This window comes from Mastigoproctus giganteus, chromosome 10 (genome assembly GCF_048544385.1).
Source record: "Mastigoproctus giganteus isolate SK-2022 chromosome 10, ASM4854438v1, whole genome shotgun sequence".
NCBI lineage: Eukaryota > Metazoa > Arthropoda > Arachnida > Uropygi > Thelyphonidae > Mastigoproctus > Mastigoproctus giganteus.
Window position 1 is genome coordinate 220,782,265 of NC_143584.1, and position 24,432 is coordinate 220,806,696.

General features: G+C 37.6%; 1 protein-coding gene across 1 annotated transcript in view; it reads right to left on the minus strand.

Moving 5' to 3' along the window:
• Positions 1–24,432, minus strand: part of LOC150079949 (RNA polymerase-associated protein CTR9 homolog) — a 243,782-nt gene that overhangs the window by 65,782 nt on the left and 153,568 nt on the right. The window contains exons 16-17 of the mRNA XM_090383623.1: positions 23,503–23,574; positions 3,733–3,868 (exon numbers count right to left, since the gene is read on the minus strand). Coding sequence (XP_090239749.1) covers positions 3,733–3,868; positions 23,503–23,574 — 208 coding nt within the window. The remainder of the gene's footprint in view (positions 1–3,732; positions 3,869–23,502; positions 23,575–24,432) is intronic.

The window sequence follows — 24,432 nt, forward strand, 5'->3', positions numbered from 1 at the left end:
CTCTTATTACTTATTGCTCTGTGGTTATTAGAAACGTTGAAAGAGATGTCGGTAATTCGGATCGCATTTCTTGGAAGCCAAACAAATACGACGAAGAAAAATTATCCAATGCCATTCCTTCGCTGTTTCAAAAAAAGGCGTCATTAGAATTTTTTCCACATTTTTAGATTTGATTCAACAATTTAAAGCCATGACCCAATGATCAGGTCGTTTGACCGCGAGCGTAACTACGTAAAATTGTTGGGGTTCTCCTCAGGGAAATCCAGAATAATATAAAACCGATTCTTCGCTTTATAAAAAAAAAAACTATGAAATATGATATCCCTACTATTTCAATTATGAATTATTTTTATTGTTAATTAAATAATTAATTGAACAATTAATTTAATATTTCTTAATATAAATGTTACATTGCCAAAATACATAAAATGCTAAACATTTATACTCTTCCCGCTAAAAAATCCGCTATCCGCTATTTCATATTTTTATCCGCTAAACCTGAAGCAATTCCGCTAAATCTAGCGGGAAAACCGCTAAAATGGCAACACTGCCCCTGAGTCCAAGTACCCTCATAATTATGGCTAAGGGTTTGCTTACTTCCTTTTCTGCCTCCTTTAATATAATTGGATAGATCCCATCCACCCCCAGGTGCTTTTCTTATGTTTATCTTCAAAATTTCTCCTCCAATTTGCTCTCAGTTATTACAAAATCATCTAGCTCACTGTAAGAGTTTAATTCACCTCTGGTATTCCCCTCGCTGAATAACTCCTCATGTGAATTTAGATGCAAAATACTCATTTAGTTTGTTAGCTACCTGAGCAGGATCATCAACAGTTGAACCATCGATATCCAGTGGACCAATCTGATTCATCCCCTTCCTTCTAGAGTTTACATAAGTAAAGAACTCTTTGCTGTTTTTCTTTGCATCCTTTGCCAAAGACTTCTTGTAATCGGCCTTGCCTGCCTAACTTCCTTTTAGACAACATTATATATCAGCAATTTTCAATAGGGTTCAAATCTGCACTGTTGCCTCTTTTGTGACTTGGTTACAGACAAGCTCATATCTATCAGGCTTCCCTGTCACCCATTATTTATATGTATCCCATGCATTTTTCTTCTCCCACGTCTCATTAGTTCATCTGACATCCATTTAGGCCTAAACCTTGAACAATTTTCTTAGTTGGTACGAAAAGCCTAGTGGCTCCCAAGATTAATTCTTTGAATGTTTCCCCTTTTGAATTTGCTGTCGGTAACATCATCAGTTGGTCCCACCGTTTAGAATTTAAATACTGTCTCAGACCTGCATAGTTGCCTTTACAAAAGCAAAAACCCTTCCCTTTAACCCTGATGGTAGTTACATCTTTGAGTAAATCCCACTTCAGCACACTGTGACCACTCCCACCTAGTGGTTTCTTTATCTGCAGATTCTTAATGCATGAAGAATCACTACTGATAATCAGATTAAGAGTATTACTCCCTCTAGCTGCCACCTGAACATGCTGCTGCTGTAGAAAACAATCATCCAATAAATCCACAAAAGCTTTCCTAGTGTGTGTGACCAACCCACAAATTCCAGTCAATACCTGGGAAATTAAAATCCCCATTATAAGACTCTGATTTACCAGCCCACTCTATTTTCCTGTACAGTTGTTTATTACACTCATCAGAATCATTAGGCCTATAACACACTCCTACTCTCAATTTTGATTTCCCAGTGCTTATGTCACACCAAACTGACTTGACACTGCACTGTCCAGCCATGTCGACTGGCTGTACTTCGATGGATTTTGTTTCTTAACTAACAGCATAACCTCTCCTCCCTTCCTATCCTGTCTATCCTTCCTGTACATATTGTACTCCCCAAATTCCATTTCTGCATTCCTTATATTTGTGTGACACCATGTCTCTGATATCCCAACAATATCGGCCTTTGATGTTTTGACCCAACACCTCAAATTCATCAAATTTATTTACCAAACTCCCAGCATTGGTGTATACGCAAGTATAAATGGTGGTGATCCCTAATAACAGGTTTCAGGCACTTCTCCAAGATAGCAGTGTAGGTTTCTGCATTCACCGTTCCATTAATAAACTTAATTCGCCCCACCCTTTGCTTGTTATGGATACCCAGACCATTTGACCGGTGGGGAACATTACAGTTGGTGTTATGCAATCAGGATGGTATGCCTCTGATTTTCATTTCCTGACATATCGCTTCACATCTGAGTTGTGCAGGTTGAATTTCGATTTGTCAGAAAATATGACAGAGTCCCATAGTTTTTTTTTTTGTCCATGAAACATGCGTTTTAGCCCAAGAAAGTTGCTTCTTCCTGATTTGTTGGGTCAACAAAGGCTTCTACTTGGCCTGATAGGCATGCAGACCACATTCCAAAAGCCGCCTTTGGATAGTTTGTGCACTTGTTTCAACACCAGAGGACATCTCAATGTCCAGTTTTAGATCAGGAGCACCAGCATGCCAATTACGAAGGCATAGTCGTTTCAAATATTGATCTTCCAGCTCCAAAAACAACAACAATGGGACAACAATATAGCTTGCCTGAAATAGTAATATCAACCATCAATGAAAAATTGCAGTCCATTACGAAGCAGTGATTCAATATCTTCACACTCACTTGCTTATGTATTTCAAATTGTATTGTGTTTTAAATAAATTTTGTTGCAATTATAACTTCTTTCAAGATTAGAAACCAATAGAACATCTTTTTGCTTGGAATCCTGAATAAAGACCACTTTTCAGGCTTGGGAACTTGCACTAAAGAAACCCATGCAATTTGTTTTCTTGCCATTTGGACCCCCATTGTAAAAAATACAGATTTTTTTGTGTGTTGGCAATATATCCTTTCTCCTTAAACCAAAGGGCAGAGTAATTGAAGAAAATTTCACTATTGTAAATGCAATAATTCTGTCCTTATTGAGATGTGAAACTTCACCATCAAATAAGTATGCAAATATTATGTGGAAAATATAAAATGTTTAAGGCCATTATTTAGCCTTAAGCAGCAAGACAAAACTGAAAAACCATGATTCTTGTTGCTTAAAACCTGCTCTTTCCAATGGTGGCAAAAACGAGAGAGAGAATTGAAGGTGTCCTACATTAAAATATTTGCCCCTAAAGATAGGTCAAAGGGCGTTCATACGAGGAAAGACTTGAATATGTGGGTTGCAGAACTTTAAAACTAGGCACCTTAGAGGAGATTTGATGGAGGTGTTCAAAGCTCTGAGAGGAATAGTAAAATGAATGAGGGGAAATTTTGAGTTTATCTTTGAAGGAAAATATCTCAGCCAGCAAACAAGTATAAGAGCTCATATTTAGTTAGGCTGAAGTCATGCAGATATTTAATGGAATGTCCAAAGAAGAAGGTACCAAAGGTTTTTATTTCAAAGTTATGTCTTTCAAAAGGCTTGCTTAAATTTGTTGCAACAAATTTTTGGTGACAGTTTTAGACTGCATTGTAAAAAATGTGAAGGTTTTTGAGCCTGGACGCCAAAAGTTTTGTATTCTCTGCCAAAAGGTAACTAGGTATACCAAGTTTCAGAGCAGTACCTTTCAATGTTGTGCAACAGTAACACTTAAAACTTTTTGAAAGTTTTTTTGATTTGCTCCGCATAACACAAGTGACCTCTACAAAAAAGGTGCTAGTGCCTAAAGCATACTAAACATGACATACTATACTTGACATGGAATCACCCAGTTTCAATTTGTAATATTACCTGTTCTTCCATCAATTTCTGACGAAGTGCTTCTCGCTCTTCTTCTTGTTTGCGTCTAAATTCTTTTTCTTCTTCATCAAGTCTACGTGCCCGGGCAACATGATACTGTGCTTGACTTAATAAATCTTGACATTGCCTATAAAAACCAATTCATCTATCTCACAAACATATTTTAAAATTCAAGCAATTATGTCAAACTAAAATTATAACATATTATTTGGTCACAACAATATGTACAATATCAATAAATATAGATCAATAATATAGATAAATAATTATGAAATGTTATAATCAATATATTCACTGACAGAGATGGCTAACTGACGAGTATTTGAGTGTTTGAATGACCTGAAAAGTAATTCCTCTTAGTTCATAACTTCAGTGCTAGATTGCACAAATTCCAACTGGGTTCTAAATATACTTAATACAGGTAGCCCTCATTTTGTGTTGGTCCAATTTGCAATAGCACCAGTCACTAACCCCAAGGTGATGAATATTTATTTTTGCAATTTTTTTATAAATTGAAAGTTTAAGATCGTCAAACAAAATTTATTAGCATCATACTGTACTATGTATCATGCACTGTTCACGTGATCTGCACACATGATCAAGGACAATCTGAGCCAATCACAGATGAGAAACTCACCCACCCACAATCTTAGCCCAATCAGCGATTAGCACATCTGTAAGATAACCATTCAGGGATGAGAAAACATCCCACCCTCAAAGTAGCCACCCATGGATGTGAGTGGTAAAGGTCCATGCAGTGAAGCATTCTGATGGATGTTGTTTACACCATTTACACATGTTGGAAATTTATTACGCTAACAGTTTTTATTAATTGTGCTATTAGTGATAGCCATGTGCAGTTTTTGCTAATCCACTATATAGTGCATTACATAATTAAAGTTTTTAATTTAATAGAATAAAGAGATGCCATGAATCATAGAGGAAGTTCAATGAATCCTAGTTGCAAATGAAAAGATGAAAAAGGCACATCGATCTATCACCTTGGAAGAAAAGACGGAGGTTATTCGGAGGATGGAAGCTGGTGAAAGCTGCCCTAATGTGTGTGGGGCTATGAATATGCCTCCATCGACTATTACTACAATTACAAAGAATGGTGATAAAAAAAAACAAAAAAACAATCAAAGCAAAGTGCTACCAGAGTAAGTGCTACACAAGTTAGTTGTGTAGCATTTAGACTCAGGACTAACTCCTGACCTGAGTCTTGGACTCGGTCAGGAGTTAGTCCTCCTGAGTCTGACTCCTCCAGGACTGACTCCTCCCCTGATGTGTGCAAGTGTATCAACAATTCACAAAGGGGGTTCAAAAGGTGACACAAGTAACTATAGACCTGTATAGTTTAACTTGAGTTCCGGGGAAAACAATGGAATCACTGGTTTTTAGCATTAAGCATTAGTAGAGGCATTTGATGCAAGAAAGCAAGCTTATGCACCATCAGCCAAAAAAAAAAAAAAAAACCTACTTCACCCCTCTGTTCGTTCAAAATACCTGTCCAGTTGAGCCTTAACTTATTTAGGCTATCAACCTCCACTACAAGGGATGGAAGTCTCTTCCACCAACCAACCACCTGCTGGCTAAAGGCAAATTTCCGCACGTCTATCCTACATCTGTCTTTCCTCAATTTGAATTTATGCCCTCTCAGGTGATTATTCTGAGCTAGAGGAAGAATCCCATCAGCATTGAGCATGCTCAAACCATTCAAGGCTTTATACACCTCTATTAGATCACCTCGCTGGTGCCTAGTCTCCAGACACTGTAATTTGCAAAACTTAAGCCTTCCTTCGTAAGAGCACCCCTTTGTTCCATTCACTAATCTTGTTGCCCTTCTCTGTACTCATTCCAGCAGCTCTACATCCTTCTTGAAATGAGGCCTCCAGACCTGTATACAGTACTCTAGGTGTGGCATGACCATTGCCTTATACAAGGGAATAATCACCTCCTTATCCCTGCTGGAAAAATTCCTGTATATCATTGACAATACTCCATGAGCTACTCTTGCAGCCCGTCTGCACTGCTCAGAGAACTTCATATCTGCCTGCACAACCACCTCCAAGTCCCTTTCATTCTCTACCACTGTCAGTGTAGTACCACAGAGTTGATACGTTGCTCTGGGGTTGCTGTTTCCCATGTGTAGTACTTTACATTTGTCAATGTTAAACTTCATTTGCTACCTCTCAGCCCATCTGCTCAACCTTTCCAGATCCTGTTGCAGCAACATAGTGTCAGTAGTGTCCTTGACAACCCTGCCAACCTTTGTATCGTCTGCAAACTTGGACATTAAGCTTGATATACCATCATCAATATCATTTATAAATACAGAAAACAATAATGGACCCAACACTGAGCCCTGAGGGACTCCACTAATAACATTAGTCCACGATGAGCAGTGTCCATTGATTACCACTCTCTGTCTCCTCCCCCTCAACCACCCCTTTATCCATAGCAGCAATTTGCCTCCAATGTCACACTGCTCCAATTTGTGTAGCAGTCTTCCATGTGCAACAGTATCAAAAGCCTTTCTAAGATCCAAGTATATAATATCAAAGCTATTCCCTGCATCCAGTTCTTTTGTGACTGCATCATAGTATCCAATCAAATTGGTTAGGCAAGACTTGGAGAAGACTTCAAGACTTCATTAAAGAAGCATTGCAGGATCATCTAGACAAGACTGCAGTAATAGTTAAGACACAGCCTGGGTTTGTTAAAGGGAGGTCTTGTCTCACCAATTTGACTGGATACTATGTGGTCACAAAGGAACTGAATACCAAAAATAATTTTGATATCATATACTTTGATTTCAGGAAAGCTTTTGATATTGTTGCACATAGAAGACTGGTGTACAAATTGGAAGTATGGCATTAAGGATAAGTTGCTATAATGGATAAAGGGATGGTTGAGTGGGAGACAACAGAAAGTGGTAGCGTCCACTTTCTGTGGTAGTGAAACAGATAGTGTCCATTGTCTGAAAATCATTTCTGTAAATGATTTTCAGACAATGGACTCTTCATGTACAAATGTTATTAGTGGAGTTCCCCAGAGTTCAGTGTTGGGCCCATTGTTGTTTTGTATATTTATCAATGATATTGATGAAAGTATATCAGGTTTAATGTTGAAGTTTGCAGATGATACAAAGGTTGGCAGGGTTGTTAACAACAGTAAACACAGTATGCTACTCCAACTGGATCTAGATAAGTTGGGCAAGTGGGCAGAGAAGTGGCAACTGAAGTGTAACATTGACAAATGCAAAGTACTGCATATGGGTAGCAATAACCGAAGAGAAATGTACCAACTGTGTGGTACTACACTCAGGGAAGTGGAAAGTGAAAAAGACCTGGGAGTAATTGTGCAGTCAAATATGAAGTTCGCTGACAGTGCAAACAGGCTGCCAGGGCAGGTCATGGAGTCTTGTCAATGATATATAGGAATTTTTCTAGCAGGGACAGGGAGGTGATTTTCCTGTTATACAAGGCAATGGTCAGGCCACACCCAGAGTATGTGTACAGGTCTGGAGGCCTAATTTTAGGAAGGATGTAGAGTTGCTAGAATGAGTACAAAGGAGGGCAACAAAGGGGTGTGCTTACCAAGAAAGGCTAAAGTTCTGCAAACTGCAGTGCCTGGAGAGTAAGCACCTGTGAGGCGATCTGATTGAGGTGTATACGGCCTAGAATGGGTTGAGCAGGCTGAATGCTGATGGGATCCTTCCTCTTGCTCAGATTAAGAACCTGCGGGTGCACTGTTTCAAATTGAGGAAAGACAGTTGTAGAATAGATGTGCGGAAATTTGCCTTTAGCCAGTGGGTAGTTGATTGGTGGAACAGACTTCCATCTTTTGTTGTAGAAGTTGATAGTCTAAATAAATTTAAGGCTGAGCTGGACAAGCATTTGGAATGAATGGAGGGATGAAATGGGAGGGTTTTTTTTTTTTTTTTTGGCTGATGCTGCATAAGCTTGATTTCTTACATCGTATGCCTCTACTAATGCTAATGCTAAAGTTACAGCAGAAGTAATCTTTTAGAAAATATGGAACAATTGCTGACACTTTGGGTCAATGATTTGAGTCTATTTTTGAAGGCTTAAAGAAGAAAGAAGGTCAGTGCAATGAAATATTTTCGGCTAGCAAGGATTGGTTCATGAGATTTAAAGCAAGAACCAAATGCACAAGTGTGAAAATTACCAGAGAGGCAGTAAGTGCAGATGCTGAGGTGGCTGCCGCATTCTCTGCAGAGTTTCTGGCCATAGTAGAGGAGGGTGAATATCCTTCAGATCTCATCTTCAATGTTGATGAAATGGGCCTTTACTGGAAAAAGTTCCTCAAGAACATTCATTGCCCATGAAGAAAAGTCGGCTCATGGGTGAAGTCAGAATGCCTCAAAATTAATGTTGCCTAAATGCAACATCAGTTTTGCATCTCCTGGACTAGTGGGTAATGGCCTCCTTTAAAGATTATTACCTATGGCAAACATTTACAGAAATTATAAAATCTTTAGACATGTCCAACGTTACCATCAGAGAATATTGTTGGTTGTTTGATGTCTTAAAGGACATCAATCACATTAAACCAGCCTGGCAAGAAGTGACTGTCTGTTTGGTTTGGTTTTTTTTTAAGGAGCATTAGCAACTAAGGCCATATTGCTCCGGGTCATTCCCTGACCTTTCCGCATCCTCCGTATTTGGTGGTGACGGGCTCAAACCCCGGTTTAATCAAGAAGCGTGTGCTACGCACTGCTGCTCCTTCCCACCTGGCTACGGAGGCGCCAAAAAAAGTGACTGTCAATTGTCTAAACAGAGTCTGACGTAAACTTCTCCCAGATTTCATGCATGACTTCAGAGGATTTGAGCCACAACAGAATGTTGTAGAAGACATCAGCAGGCTGGCACAAGAGGCAGGGTTAGAAGAAGTTGAAGACATAACTGAGCTTTTGAAAATTCATGCAGAGACTCTTTCAAATGAAGACCTTGAAGAGTTAGCTGCAGAACTTGGCCAACAGCAGGAGGAAGAGAAAGAAGACCCTCCTCTAAAAATTATGAAGACCAGTGATCTACAATGGATTCTTGCAAGTGTAGAGTCCCTCACTGATGAGCTCTATGACATTCATCAAGACTGGGAGAGGTGTGCCACAGTTAAAAGGCGTGTCATATCAACCCCGAGCCCTTATTCAACACCCAGGCAATCAACACTTGCTTCTTTCTTCAAAAAAAGGCACTCTTCTCAACCAGGGCCGTCAACAGAAGATCCTCAACCAGGACCTTCAAAAGCCAACTAAAACTTCGGCATTATGCCACTGTCAAAATGTTTTATGTATACTACATACTACTGTATTAATTTATTTTTTTTATTTATTATATGTACTGTATATATGTGGGTTAAAAATAAAACACTTTTTTTTAATTAAAAAAAGTTATTTCTGAGCTTCAAATACTCCAGTATTGAAAAGGGTAGGTAAAATTTTGATGCCCAGAACCTAACCCTGAGATTTCCTATTGACTCCATTATACAAAGGGTTCCATTTGTGCCCCCCCCCCCATGAACCAAACCCTGGTGTAAACTGAGGGCTACCTGTATTTTCTCTTAGTATGTGTGCAGTAGTATTTCTGTGTAGGCATTTGCTTACAAGTTATGCTGTTTTAAATAGAACTGTAAAAGGTTTTTCTAACCCCACATACAGGATGTCCATAAATTATTGACCACATTACAAATTATTATGCAACAGGAACTACAAGAGATATAGGCAAACAGCTTTTTCAGTAGCAAGGACAACTCAGAAAGTTAATAAGTTTCTACATGGGCACCATTTATGGCACATAGGATGTTCAAACGGTTTACAATTTTGCACCAAGTGTTTTCTAGCATTTGGGGTATCGCACAAGCAATGGCATCAGTGATTTGCTTGCGAAGTTCATCTAGATTTGCAATGGGCATACGATACACCTGATTCTTCACATAACCCCACAGAAAAAAAGTCCAGTGAGGTTATATCTGGCGAGCAAGGAGGCCAGGGAATTCGTCTTCCCCCATCCAATGTATTGGCCTGAAAAATGCTCACTGAAAAACTGTTACACAATCAAAGCCCAATGAAGAGTGCCATCTTGCTGAAACATAATGTTCGGTTGATGTTCTGTCATCTGTGGAACTGCAAAATGTTCTAGCATGTCCAAGTAATGGTTACTGTTTACAGTAGTCTCAGCAAAGAAAAATGGGCCAATCACCTGGTTATGTACATTCAATTTTGGGGATCCCAATCATGTTCACTAAAGACACGAGGGATTTTGCTGCCTAAGATCCTGTCAGCAGTTGTGACGGTTGACCTACCGGACAGGTGGACTCACCACTAAAGACAACCTTATTCAGGAAGTCGTTGGCATTTTCAATCTGAATGAGCATATCCATAGCAAACGTTCTCTGATGTAGCGAATCATCTATTTTCAATACCTGCACAAGCTGGATTTTGTATGCATAAAGTTTCAGGCAATGGTAGAGAATTTTGTGATGATCAATTGGGGCATTTCTAGTTCTCTGCTAGCAGCATGACAGATAGATTTTCTTGGGCTACACATAAAACTTTCACAAATACATTCAACATTCTTGACACTTATAGCAGCATGACCTGCATCCTTCTTATGCAGGACACTGCCAGTTCCCTTAAACTGTTCTATCCATTGCTGAATGGATTTGCCTCAAGGTATCTCACCTCTGTATTCCCAGCAGTACTGTCTTTGTAACTACAGATTTAAGCTAGCCAAAACACAATATACACATAGCTTTCTGTTGCAGATCAACATTTTAATGGTTATTGTGAGGTGCAACTGTTATCAACACTAATGACATCTACACGATGTCATATAAACCCCTTGAGCAGCTCTTTCAAATGAGACAAACATTATTCATTTATCAGCTCTAGTTTATGCTTAATAATTATTTCTGGTCAATAATTTAGGACACCCTGTATTTTTCTGTATAACTGATGAACATGGTAAATTAATTTATGTTTATATATTTATATGCTTTTTCAATGAATATATACTGTATTTTTTCACTCCTTATCTCGCTTTAGCATATTAAACTTATATAAAGGATTCAACTGTAATTGCAAAAGATGGGTCCATACTCTCTCTATACTACACTATTTGTTAGCTCGGTGCAAAATGAACAAATTGTAGGAAGTATTCTTGCACTTAGGACACAGGTTGTAAAAGGCTTTTGGAGAAAGAAAGAAAAAAAAAAGAAGTTAATGTTATGTAATGAATTATATTTCAGGCACAGTGGCAAATAGTAATAAGTCATGAAAAAGAAGAGCAAATGCAAAAACTTTTATGCACAAAACCAAGAAAATTTTATTTCTGTGCATCTGCCACATTGCCCATCATTCCTGTAACTGGCACATGGCAACAAACATAATATCCAGTGCTTCAGTTACAATATATAGTATATATGGATAGCCAATGTAATACACATGAAAATAATAACTGTTGGATTTCTACTGGTCCGATATTAATGAAATTTGGAAAGGCTTGACATTCTAACACAGAGAAATATAAAATTCAATCTGTGGCTGCTGAACCTGTGGCCAAGCCATGGATTTTCTTATAAATGATACATTCAAAAATAAATATGGAATTATTTAAACATAATGACACAGTTTGACATACACTGGTGTGCAAAATTTAAGGACCGACACTATTTCTAAAGGTTACAACGACAAAATCAAACAAAACAGCCTGTGGCGATTTGCATAACTGTGGCCGTTCAAGTAGAAAGCTGGTGCACATGCAAAAATTTGAATCGTGATGAGAGGGCTCACAATAAACAGATAAAAGTAGTAGTTCAGCAGTTATGTGCAAATTACCGAATGGTGAGCACGATTGTTATACACGTTCGATTGGTTTCATACAGTGCTACAGACAACAAAATGGCCAGTAGACAACATCTGAATGACTTTACCTGGGGATCGAATAATTGGGAAGCTTGAGGAAGGCCGAAGTGCGAGGCTGCAGAGTTTGGTATCACCCATAGCACTGTCGGCCTTCAGAATAACAGGTACAGCTGTTCGAAGGACCAGTGATGGTCGTCCACGAAAAACAATGCCCAACAATGACAGCTATATACTCCTACAGGCCAAGAGGGACCAACATCAGACAGCGGGATCCATTGTAAACTAGCTGCACAGGAGCACAGGATGCAGAATATCGCAGTTTACTGTGGCCAGGTGACTCCACAAAGGTGGACTGTTTGCTCAACAGCCAGTACGCTGTGTCCCTTTAGGACCTGCCCATCAGAGACACCGTTTACAGTGGTGCATCGAACACAAGGACTGGACAGCAGTGAAATGGGGTAAGGTACTCTTTACTGATGAGAGTAGATTCAGTCTCAGCAACGATTCTGAAGGTTAGCTAATCTGGTGAGAGGCTAGCACACCCTGCAAACATCACTGAAAGTGATCATTATGGCAGTCATTATCTTGGATGGACGTATATAACTCCAGATACTGGAAGGCGGTACTATAACCGGTGCACGCTATTGTACTGAGGTAATCCTTCCCCATGTGCATCTGTTCCGAGGTGCCACTGGCCCTGAGTTTGTGTTTATGGATGATAACGCCACACCCTATCGCACTGCAGCTGTTTGTTTGTTTGTTTGTTTGTTGTTTGTTATTTGGTTTTTAGGAGCATTAGCAACTAAGGCCATATTGCTCCGGGATATGCGGTGGTCATTTCCTGACCTTTCCGCATCCTCTGTATTTGGTGGTGACAGGGCTCGAACCCCGGTCTAATCAAGAAGCGTGTGTTATGCACTGCTGCTCCTTCCCACCTGGCTACGGAGGCGCCGACTGCAGCTGTTGATATGTTTTTGGAAAGTGAGGACATTATTTGTATGGATTGGCTTGCCTGTTCCACTCATCGCTATGGGAGACACCTAGCGGCACGTACACACCCACCAGAAAATGTTCATCAGCTGGAGATGGCGCTGACAGAGGAACAAACTATGTTACCACAAAAACTTATCAATGACATTGTTCTAAGTATGGACAGGCAGTGAAAAGCCTGCATCGACATTAAGGGTGGCCATATCTTCTACTGAGGATCACCTCTTCCCTTTATTCCATCTTTGGCAGTGATGCATCTGTATCATGGCAGCCAGTGCTATGTTGCCATTTTTGAATAAAGTCCCTCTGTACCATTTTGTTTCCGTTGTTGTTTCCTTCATCATTTCTGTACCTCACGAGGTTCCTTTGTTATTCTTTTGCCATATCCAGGCCACTCCTGTAAGAAGCTACAGGTGAAAACCTGACTGGTCCTTAAGTTTTGCACACCAGTGTATATCTGTTACAATAAGTGCTGTGCTGTTAACTAAAGTAATGTCCCTTTTAAAATGTTTTACACAATCAATTACATGGTTAATGAGAACACATTTTGCCAAATTGTAAGTTGAAGTCCACAAAATCATTCCAATTACAGACTATAACACGTAAGTTCCAATAATATTTTATTTATTTTGGATTGTGCATGCCATTTCCTGAGTAAGGAGTTCATCCTTCTCCTCTAATCCATTCAGTGGATGATGTATTACTATATGTATTGTGCATCCGTGAGGTGTTACAATGCCTTTGCTCTATACTTTGATCTATCCATAACACTCACATGTTCTTCATCTGCTGGAACAACTACAATATTTAAGTCATTCCTTACCTCTGTTTAATGTCTGAATATGTCGTCTAGATAAATTATATTCTGCTTTTCCATCTGATATCAGGAATCTAACAACTTTGAAATGGGCCTCCACTAAATCTTTAAGGTTAACTTCTACCACACAGCTGCAGGTATGGCAAGAACACCGAAGAATAATGGCAAATTTTGGATATAAGTTTAATATATCTGTATATTGTTGAGATAAATTTTGTTGACTTAAGTACAAAACAAATTTTCAAAGTCCTGGCTGTTGTCCTTCATGTAATATATGTAATTTCCGTTTATGCTGTGATCTCACAATTTCTATGACAGAAGTAGCTTTGTTAAAAACTATAGTCATAAGTGAACAAAATAATGAGTCATTTAAATGTCTTCTTAAAGGTTCACTAATCCTCCCCTTTCATATTCCAAGTTTCTCATACCTTTGTGCAGCTTCTGTATTTAACATTTCAATATTTGACATTGAACTCCTGGTCACATTTCTGAACATACCATCATGATTAACAGAGCTCAGAGGAAGATTAAGTCCTATGATAAATGATGCAAATAAAAAATTGGCATGCATGACACTATCAGCTTCATTTTTAAATGGTACATCTATTTTTTTGCATTTCTTCCTATACACTTGAAATCAAAAAGTCATATTTACATACAGTACACAAAACAAATATATAGCCCTTTCCAAATTTTATAAAACATGGAAAATCTTGCACATAAGTTTTTCTTAAATATTTTATGTTGTATTTCTTTGGCACATCTTACTAAAGGACATTGTTAATCAGCTTCACTTCCCACAAAAAAAAAAGTATGCACTACATCTAACACAGTACAACCTACACTATTTCATAAGTTTCACACATTATGGAACACAGACCTAACACACTTGACGAACAATTGATTAACTAGAGACAAAAAACAAAAATAAGTGGAAATTCACAGAAGTATTAATAAATTCAGAATTTAATGATGAAGCTGCAGTTTGTTTATTTTTTTCAAAAAAGAAGGGAAAAAAAAATTAGGATGGTAAGATGGAGAAGGGGTTAAAAAGAGAAAGTCAATCATAAATCTGGAGATTTGGCAGGTACGTATTTCACCAGGAGCAGATTGCTGGTAGGCACTGTGAACTGCAGCACCTCCAGCTTTTTAAATCTAAATATATAGTCAATGGAGTTATGAAATTTTGTGAAGAATAACGCAATGCTATAAATATTTTTATTAACAGGTCCTACATATAGTATACATCCTCTATTTCCAATAATCATTTCAGATTGGGATTTTATTTTTAAATAAAATCCAATAAGAATGGATTTTATTTTTAAATAAAATTTCGAGATTACCCATGTCTGTTAATGGTAAGTGTCCAGTCAATGTTTTGTAGTATTTTTAACTTGCTTATTATTATTCTACATGTCGTATAACCAAGGAAATTTAATGTAACTTTAAGAAGCAGCACTCCCATACATCAGTCACGAGCTGTCACTGTATTTGACATATGAAGTGGAAGATGAAAATATTTAATTTTTGGATAACAAATCACTGATATCTCACACAGTGACTATTGACAGGACAGAACAATTCACCAATGATTTTCGATCTTAATGATATTACTGAGTCACTATGACCCAGTTCTTGAGGCTGTTACAGACATTCTCTCAGGTATGACAAGCTGGACTTGCTACCTGGGGGTCTAAAATGCCAACAGAACTGATATTCAGGTGGCACTTGAGTCAAGGTGTCACCTGAATCTGTGAATTTCAGTAAACTCCAGTCATTCCGTGGCAACAAAATCCTCTGCTTGCACCTTCACAATGGTATGATTGTTCAAACCCTTCAAAGTATACAGTGGAGGTGAGTGGTCCTCTAGGGCACCTCAGATCACAATTTGGTGGTTTCTCTCTCTCTCTCTCTCAAGGCCATTCTCAACCTCATATTGTTTGATATTGAGAGAATGCAAAATGGAATGATCTGAAAGACTTCTTTTTTCTTTTCTTTCGTTGGTTTACTGTTTTAATTCTTCTGTTTTTAAATCTTCTGATGTCAACGTTTGCTCAGATCATGTCAGTGAAATCATTCTTATAGGGATGAAATCTTTTAATCCACTCCACCTTAAAATCTTGTCTTTTATCTAAACCCTTGGTTTTCCAATAAATGTACTAAGGCTGTTCAAGATAAGAATGTTGTATATAGCAATTGGCTTACATCCAAATTTCCAGTTTCATTTTCAGCCTACACTAAGGCTTGCAAAAATTGTAGAGCAGTTATTAATCAGTCCAAACTAGATTTTGAACAGGCTAAGAGCAGAAAACTTTCTTCTTGTCCAAATGGTAGTCGAGGACTCTGGTCTTTTGGTCATCTCTATTCCAACTTCTCTCAAAACTGGATGATTATATTGCCACATCAGCTAAAGATAAAGTTGACCTGCTAGCATCCTACTTTTCTTCTAACTCATATAGTGATGATGTTGGTAAACCGCCATCTACCATTATCAGTACATGCCATTCAATGCCTCCTGTGGTGTTCTGTCAAAAGGATATCAGAAGAATTTTCTTCGCTTGTTCTCAAAACCTGTACTCCAATTCTCTGTCACTTTTAACACTTTCTTATTCCACTAGTGTTTTCTCTTCGGCTTGGAAATTTCCTCATATCCAGCCAGTTCCTATAAAGGGTGACAAATTCCTCATATCCAGCCAGTTCCTATAAAGGGTGACAAATTCCTCCTATCCAGTTATTGTCCCATTGCACTAATTTCTACTTTCTAAAGTAGTGAAGAAATCTATTAACTTCCAACTCCTAAACTACAGTGAAACTTCCCTTTAACGGACAGCCATGGGGAACGAAAATGTGTCCGTTAGAGAGAAGTGTCCGCTAACAAGAAGTCTGAGGGAGGGAAAAAAAAAAAGAAAGAAAGAAAGAACAATCGTTAAACGTTTAATGTAAAATTAAATTAAATTATATACAGATTTTGCACAATATTTTTGTAAATAATATACATATAATTGTGCTATGCATATTATGACTTTATCTTAAGAAAAATACATACAGTAATCACTTATTTTCTTCTGCACCTTCTTCCGGCTGATAATTTTGTTTTCAACATTTGTTTGGAGTGAAGAAACCATCGAAAGTCCTTCAGTATCTTCTTCAGCGGCGAAAAACATTTTTAAACGATTGATTTGTATGAGCGCTTCTTCTATTTTCATCGGTGGTTCGTCGTTAATATGTTCTTCGACAGAATGACCTCCTTCCATTTCTTCATCCTCATGAGGAACTTCTTGAAAAATATCGATGATAATGTCGTTGATATCTAGAGCACCATCTTCTGTAGTGAGGTTCGAGTCTATATCTTTGTAGCTAGGGTCACTTGTAGCGGAAGTATCGTACATTATCAATAGATGTTGAAGTTCTTGTTCTTCTTGGTACTCCATATTGCTATTCACAACTTCAATTTTTGCGTTTGAGAAGCCAGACTTTACAAAACAGTTCACGACAGTTTGTTTTCTAATTACGTTTACTGAAGAGGAAATCCATTGAATCGCATCTAGGATGCTGATTTTCTTTGAAAGGTCACTCGCACATGTTACATCGTTCATGTTTGCATTGAGATGTCTTAAAACACGTTTTCTGTAGTGAAGTTTAAAATTTTTTATTATCCCTTGATCCAAGGGCTGACACTCTGCAGATGTGTTTGGTGGCAGAAAAATGATTTGAATGTTGGACAATTCAATGTGCGGGTGAGATGCAGCATTATCCATGAAAAGAATAATTTTTCTGTTTTGACGAATCATGTTTTGGTTAAAGTGACTTATCCATTCGCTCATGATATCTCGTGTCATCCACGCTTTTTTATTAGACTTCCAGTCAACATTCAAAAGATTCAACTTTATGCCCTTGAAACAACAAGGATTTTGTGGTTTTCCTATAACAAGAGGTTGTTCAAAGTCTCCCAGCATATTTGTACACAATAGTACAGTCAAGCGTTCCTTAGAAATTTTTCCGCCCTGGCACTTTTCGTTTTTTAGACCCATTGTTTTTTCAGGAAGAGCTTTAAAAAACAACCCTGTCTCGTCACAGTTGTAAATATCTTTCGCTTCAAAATCACGACATAAATCTTCCAATTTAACGGTCCACTCTGTTACAACCCCAGTATCAACAGATCCACCTTCACCACTTACGGTTTTCCAAGAAATTTTATGCCGAGTTTTGAACTTGTCTAGCCATCCCACAGAAGCTTTGAACTCATTTACTCCCATAGATTTCGCAACCTCCAAAGCCTTTTCCCTAATAATAGGCCCATTAATGGGAATTTTTTTAGCACGTTCGTGACAAAACCACTCACACGTAACATTGTCAATTTGAAGTCCAACAGTTTTCGGGAATGATTTTTGAACCTGATCATTTCCGTGTTGCCAAAATTGTTTGAGCAGTTCACTTTTTTCCCTTTAGGATGTCGCTTACCTGCGTCTTCCCGATTTTGAATTTTGCAGAGAGATTGCGAACACTATTTTTTTTGCCGATTATACGCATTAATGAGTTCGACTTTATCTTTTAAAGTTAAATGTTTACGAGAAGACACTGAACAAAACTGAAAACTGAAACTGAAAAGATGAAAGGCCGGCCATATTCCCGCCCCTGCACACACTGAATTCATCAGAAGTTTTACACGTGCCTTAAAATTCTTGAAAAAGGGTTTAGAACCTTGATAAAATTCAGAGAATCGGAAATAGAAAATAAACACATGATTGAGGCAATACGTGGAAGAAACGTTCCTAGAAAAAGGGCTGTAAGCTCGCCCGCTGTCCGTTATGGGGAGATCAAATTAAGTGCTAATCTAAACGATTGCCTGTCCGCGTCCGTTACAGAGAATGCCCGCTAGACAGAAGCTGCAAACACGTTAAAACCAATGGAGGTGAGTTGGGGAATTTGAAAATGTCCGTTGTAGAGAGATGTCCGTTAACGGGAGGTGTCTGTTAGGAGAAGTTTCACTGTATCTAGAAACCTTCCATCTACCATTATCAGTGCATGCCATTCAATGCCTCCTGTGGTGTTCTGTCAAAAGGATATCAGAAGAATTTTCTTCACTTGTTCTCAAAACCTATACTCCAGTTCTCTGTCACTTTTTTATTCCACTGGTGTTTTCTCTTCTGCTTGGAAATTTGCTCATATCCAGCCAGTTCCTATAAAGGGTGACAAATTCTTCCCATCCAGTTATTGTCCCATTGCACTAATTTCTACTTTCTAAAGTAGCGAATAAATCTATTAACTTCCAACTCCTAAACTATCTAGAAACCTTCCATCTGATCAACAATCACCAGTATCAATACACTGGTGATATACTGGCTTATGTTACCCACCTGTTTTGGAATACTGTGATCAAGCATGGAGACCTCATCTGAAAAAAGACATTGGGCTTCTTGAAAGAGTCCAAAGATGGGCAACTTGCATGATGTGATCAGCAAAAAGGTAACCACATGAAGAAAGACTCTATATGTGGGCTACAGAGCTTGGCAACCAGGTACCTCAGAGGAAACCTGATTGAGGTTTATAAGGTTCTGAGAGGGGTTAATGAAATGAATCAAGGTGGAATTTTCACTGTTGTAGAGAATTCCAGAACTCAGGGGCATAAATTCAAATTACAAGGAAAGAAATTTAGTCTAGATTGTAGGAAGTTTTTTTTTTAGTCAGCGATTCGTTGGTAGTTGAGGCTGACAGTTTAAATAAATTCAAAGGTGAACTTTTTTTTTTTTTTTTTTTCGGTAGTTGTTGGCGCATCGGCTTCTGTGGCCATAATGCACCTCCCAAGGTTTTTGTAGTACTTTGATCCAAGCCCGAGGCGGGATTCGAACCCGCGACCTTTGGGTTGCCAGGCAGGCACTTTACCCACCTGGCTAGCCCGGTCGGCTCAAAGGTGAACTGGATAGTTACCTATGTCAGGAGGGAAGTATATGATTTGTATTTTCTTTTCGACTTTTTTCTTTTTTCCAGCCAGTGCAGAATGCCTGTGGCTTCCTTGCACTATATAAATATTATTATTATTGGTCAAATTCAATGGAAAAATTTGGTGAAACAAAAGCAGTTGCTCTTGACATTTCAAAAGCTTTTGATCATGTTTGGTATAATGGTATTCTAAATAAGCTTCCATTTATGGTTTGCCAAATGTTCTTTGTAATTGGGTATCCAGTTTTCTCTGACTGCTCACTGCGGGCGATGGTAGACGGCTCTCTGTCTTCTAATTTCTCTACTAATGGAGGTGTTCCCCTAAGGTTCAGTTCTTTTTCCCACTCTTTTCCTCTTGTATATTAATGGCCTTCTTCCATTGACTGGAAATCCTATCCATAGTTTTGCTGATGATAGGACATTGCATTTCACCTTATAGTTTGAGAAACCTTACCCTGCACAAACAGTTTCAACTTCTCAAATATCCACTACCAATTCCTTAAATGCTGATCTCCAGGTAATTTTCCAGTGGGGCAAAGACAACTCAGTTGGTTTCAGTCTAAAACATGGTCCTGTATCATATCTTGCAAGGTTTCTTCTGCTCCTCATTATGCTTATCTTTGATGAACTTAGATTTCTAAACATCATATATCTCTATTAGGGATTACCCTTATTTCTAATCTCTCTTGGCATAAGCAAGTCACCAATATTACTTCCTCTGCATCTAAAAAATTGGGTTTTCTCTTTTGCTTTCAGGATTCTTCTCTTTCAAACAGCTACTCACTCTGTACAAATCTCAAATCAGCCCTAGCACGGAATACTGTTCCCACATTTGTGGTGGTGTCCCCAAAACCTTTCTGAAGCTTCTAAACTCCAAATTAACCCAAATGTCCTCTTCTGAAAAGGGCAGCTGGGTTAATTAATGACCCATCTCTAACAAAGTCTCTCCACTCTGTCTCACAGATATTCTGGTTTTGTTGTATGTCTTTTCTATTGATACTTCCATAGGCACTGTTCTTCTGAATTGGCTTCTATAATCTCCCCCTTCCCCCTCCCTCTCAAAAAGTCAGCATCCTTTTACTCTCTGGCTTCAAACTCACAAAACCAACTTTTATTCCTTTAACTTCCATTTTATTGAATAACCTCCCTTCGTGTGTATTTCCTGAAAATTACAATCGACAGAAATTCAAGTCTAATGTCAACAAAATCTTTCTTTCATCTTCTCAACCTTCAACCCATGCACAGCTAAGTGCATGGGTTGAAGGTTGAGGTTAGGTATAGGTTCTTATACCTTTCATGCTTGGGGTTTTCATTAAAAAAAAAAAAAAAAAACATCTTAAAGGCAATAGGAATGGTCTCATAATGGCACTACTGGTAATAGGAATTTGCTATGTACTGCTAAGTAGATAGTGAGTTTCCCTTGTCATATACAATTGAATGTTGCATTAGTCAAGTATGTGAAATTGTTTAACAAAGATGTGCACAACAATGCCATAACTTTTTTTGAAATAAGAAAGACTTCAAAAAAGAACATGTGTACATCACATTTTGTTATAAGCTTTGCAAAACAGCTTCACATACAGTGCACATCACAAATGTTCTTTGGAGATGCTTTATCCAAAGCACAAATGATCAGGTGGTTTGCAGACTGGTGCACCTGTTCATATAATCTTGCCTGCCTGAGCGTTTCTGGCCACCAACTAAATACCTGCATTTCCTCCCCACCAATGCTCTCTAGACCTTATTTCCTTATCCAAAGATGATATTGAAGCACAAGGGAAAAAGATTTAATGAATGATGTCTCGGAGATTAGCAAAAAATTATAGATAATGAAATGTTATAAACAATACTGTGACTGTTATTTTTCATTTCTGCTACTCTTTTTATTATTGCCCTGACAAATTTTTCTATAGTATTCTGTAATCAACAGTCACTGATTAGTGGAGACTCTAACAAGTTTATAACAATCTTATCAATTCATATCAAGGACAAACTTATCTGCAAAAAGATGTAAACCTCCCAAAAACTTTCTCATTCATTCCACAAATATATGTGGTCTCATTTCCAATCTTAATGATGTCCATTTCAATCTGCAATATTCCAAGCCCCACTTATATTTTCTGACAGAATCCCAATCATCGGTTGCTTCAACTACTATTTGCTTTATGATTCCTTTTGCTTTTTGTGCATGTTTGCTCTGATATTCCTTGTCACTTCTTAATTTGGAATATCCTCTTTTTGACCTCCTCTGGCTTACAATCTTTTTGCTCCATTCTGTGAAATTCATCTATTGCCTCCATCATTCTCCCAACTCCACTAATCAGTTGGAATACTTTGACTTCATTCCTTTAAAACTTGACTTTTTCCAGTCTAACTTTCCTAACACTGAGGTAATTTTCCTTGGTGGTTTTAATAACCACAGCTCTAGCTAGTTTCAATTTTCTAGTCACACTGACACAGTGGGTTGAGATGCTGAAGCTTTTGAAATTATTAATGACGCTACACAACTGATGCATTTACCTACTAAAATACCAGAAATACTAATCACACTACTACCAACCACTGACCTTACCTTACCTTTTCCTTACCAGCTCCCTTTCAAAACACAATCAATTTTAATGGTCCACTGAAAACCTCAGATCACAACTTGATGCTGGCCTTTTTTCCAATGGAGCCTCTCTCTTTCTCTCATGGCCATTCTAAGCCTCATGGTGTTTAGCATTACAAGAATGCAGAAGAGGATCGCCTGCATAGTTTCTATTCCTCTTTTCCTTGGTTGAATTACTGTCTTAAATCTTCTGATCCTAATGTTTTCTCTGATTGTTTTAATGGTATTATTCTTGCAAGCAAGAATGAAATCCTTTATTACACATTGCACCTGACATCTCTGCCTTTATCTAAACCTTGGTTTTCCAATAAATGTGCTAAGGCTGTTCAAGGTGAAAATGTAGCATATCACAACTGGCTTATATCTAAATCTTCAGCTTCATTTTCAGTCAGCATTAAAGGTTGCAACAACTGTAAAACAATTATTAATCAATCCAAACTCTATTTTGAACAGACTAAGAGTAATGTTGCTTTTGTTTTTTCTTCAAGTGGTAGTCAAGTCTGATTTTTCCATGCCAAAGCCATTGGATGCAACTTCAGTACAACTATGATTCCACTTCTGTTACAACCTGATGGTTCTACTGCATCAACTGATTTATTAGCATCCTACTTTTCTTCTATCTCTTGTATCAATGATCTTGGCAAATCGCCTCCTATCAAACCAAACATACTCCCACTCAATGCTTCCAGTGGTCTTCCAAAAGAAAGATGTTACAAGAATTCTTGATGCTAAGAAACCTACTGAGAGTGTTTCCTTTTCTTTTTGAGACTTGTTCTCAAAACCTATGCTCCTGGGTTTGCTCCTGACCTGTGTTGTCTTTTTGCACTTTCTTATTCCATTGGTGTTTTTAATTTCTGCATGGAGATTTGCTCACACCCAGCCAATTCCTAAAAATGGTGACAAATCCCTCCATATCATTTAAATCACAATATGGGAAATGCCCAATAGTAGTAAAAATTTTTAATTAAATACTTTAATAAAAAAGCTTAAATAGCTTTGATGCTATCCTAGTGTTAATACAGTTAAAGATGGACAAATAATATTTCAAATACTCATTTTCTACATCAGATTATTTTTCTCACTTGTCCTTTTAATAGCATAGTGCACAGATTAAAGTGAAATTTAAAGTACCTCAACCTGCATCTGAATTTAATTTGTTAAAGGAATATAGATAATTCTAGGGAGTTTCACGATGCTTCCTGTACAAGCTTCTTCAATGACTGAATTCCTGCCTTCATTACACTCACCTTCACACACTAATTTATAAACATTATTAATGTGTTAAGTTGATGGTGTAATGAGGACGGTAATTCAGTCACTGTATCTGTATTCCTTTAACAAATTAAATACAGATTTTACTCTATGAAGGTTGAGATGGTTTAAATTTTCACTTTTCTCTAGTTTTTCTCTCACAATAGTCACCTTCCAACTACAGCCAGCTAACCTTAAACAATTACAATTCAATTTTCAGTAACAACAACATGGGAAAAAAAAAAAAAATAAATCAATCCAACTAACCTTGCTTCAGCTGCAGCCTGTGCTAAGTCATATTTCATCCTGTCTCCATGAATGCTAAGATACTGGAAATACCTACATGAAAATATTAGTTAATTTTTGTTATTTGATGGCTTTACTCTTCAGAAACAATTCATGCATATACATTTTTAAACCTTTTGTTTAAATAAAAAAAGATAAAAACAGCGCAGTATAGTAAAAAATTACCTCATACATTAACGCACATAGTAAAGTCGAAAAATAAGTTCAGCTTCAGGATGCATTATTAACACATTTAACAAAGATCACTTTTATAGAATGCTGCTTTCAAAAGACTTTCCTCCTACTGCCAACAAATGTTGGGCAATCAAGAAGAAATTAAAAGTATTTTGAAAGCATATTAATTTATGTACAAATTTTTTGTTTTTTACAAAAATTCAAAATCTCATGAAGAAACACACCACAACATTCAAAAAAAAAAAAAAAAACCCTGAAACACTGAAAATTGGTCTGCAACTAAAATGATTAAATTCTATTTGATATCTACTTTATAAAATAATTTTAATAAATTCAGGTAGAATTTTATTAATGTGACAGCAACAGCTATCACATTAATAAAATTTTTAAAGTTTATGCAGGAAATGGTTTTGAAAATTACAGTAACTTAACTGTTTGTTATGAAACCAAAACTGCAATGTGCATTTGACACTATGTTAACATTTTATTATTATTATTATTTAGTGGTAGAAATAGTAGTGGCAAATGATGCAAGAAAGCAAGCTTATACAGAATCAGCAAAAAAAAACCTTCCCACACATCACCAGTCCATCCTATTCCAATAACTTTTCTAGTTCTTTTTTGAATTTATACAAACTGCCCACTTCCACAACAATAGATGTAAGTTTGTTCAAACAATCAATGATCTGCTGGCAATTTGCCAGCAGATCATTGTTC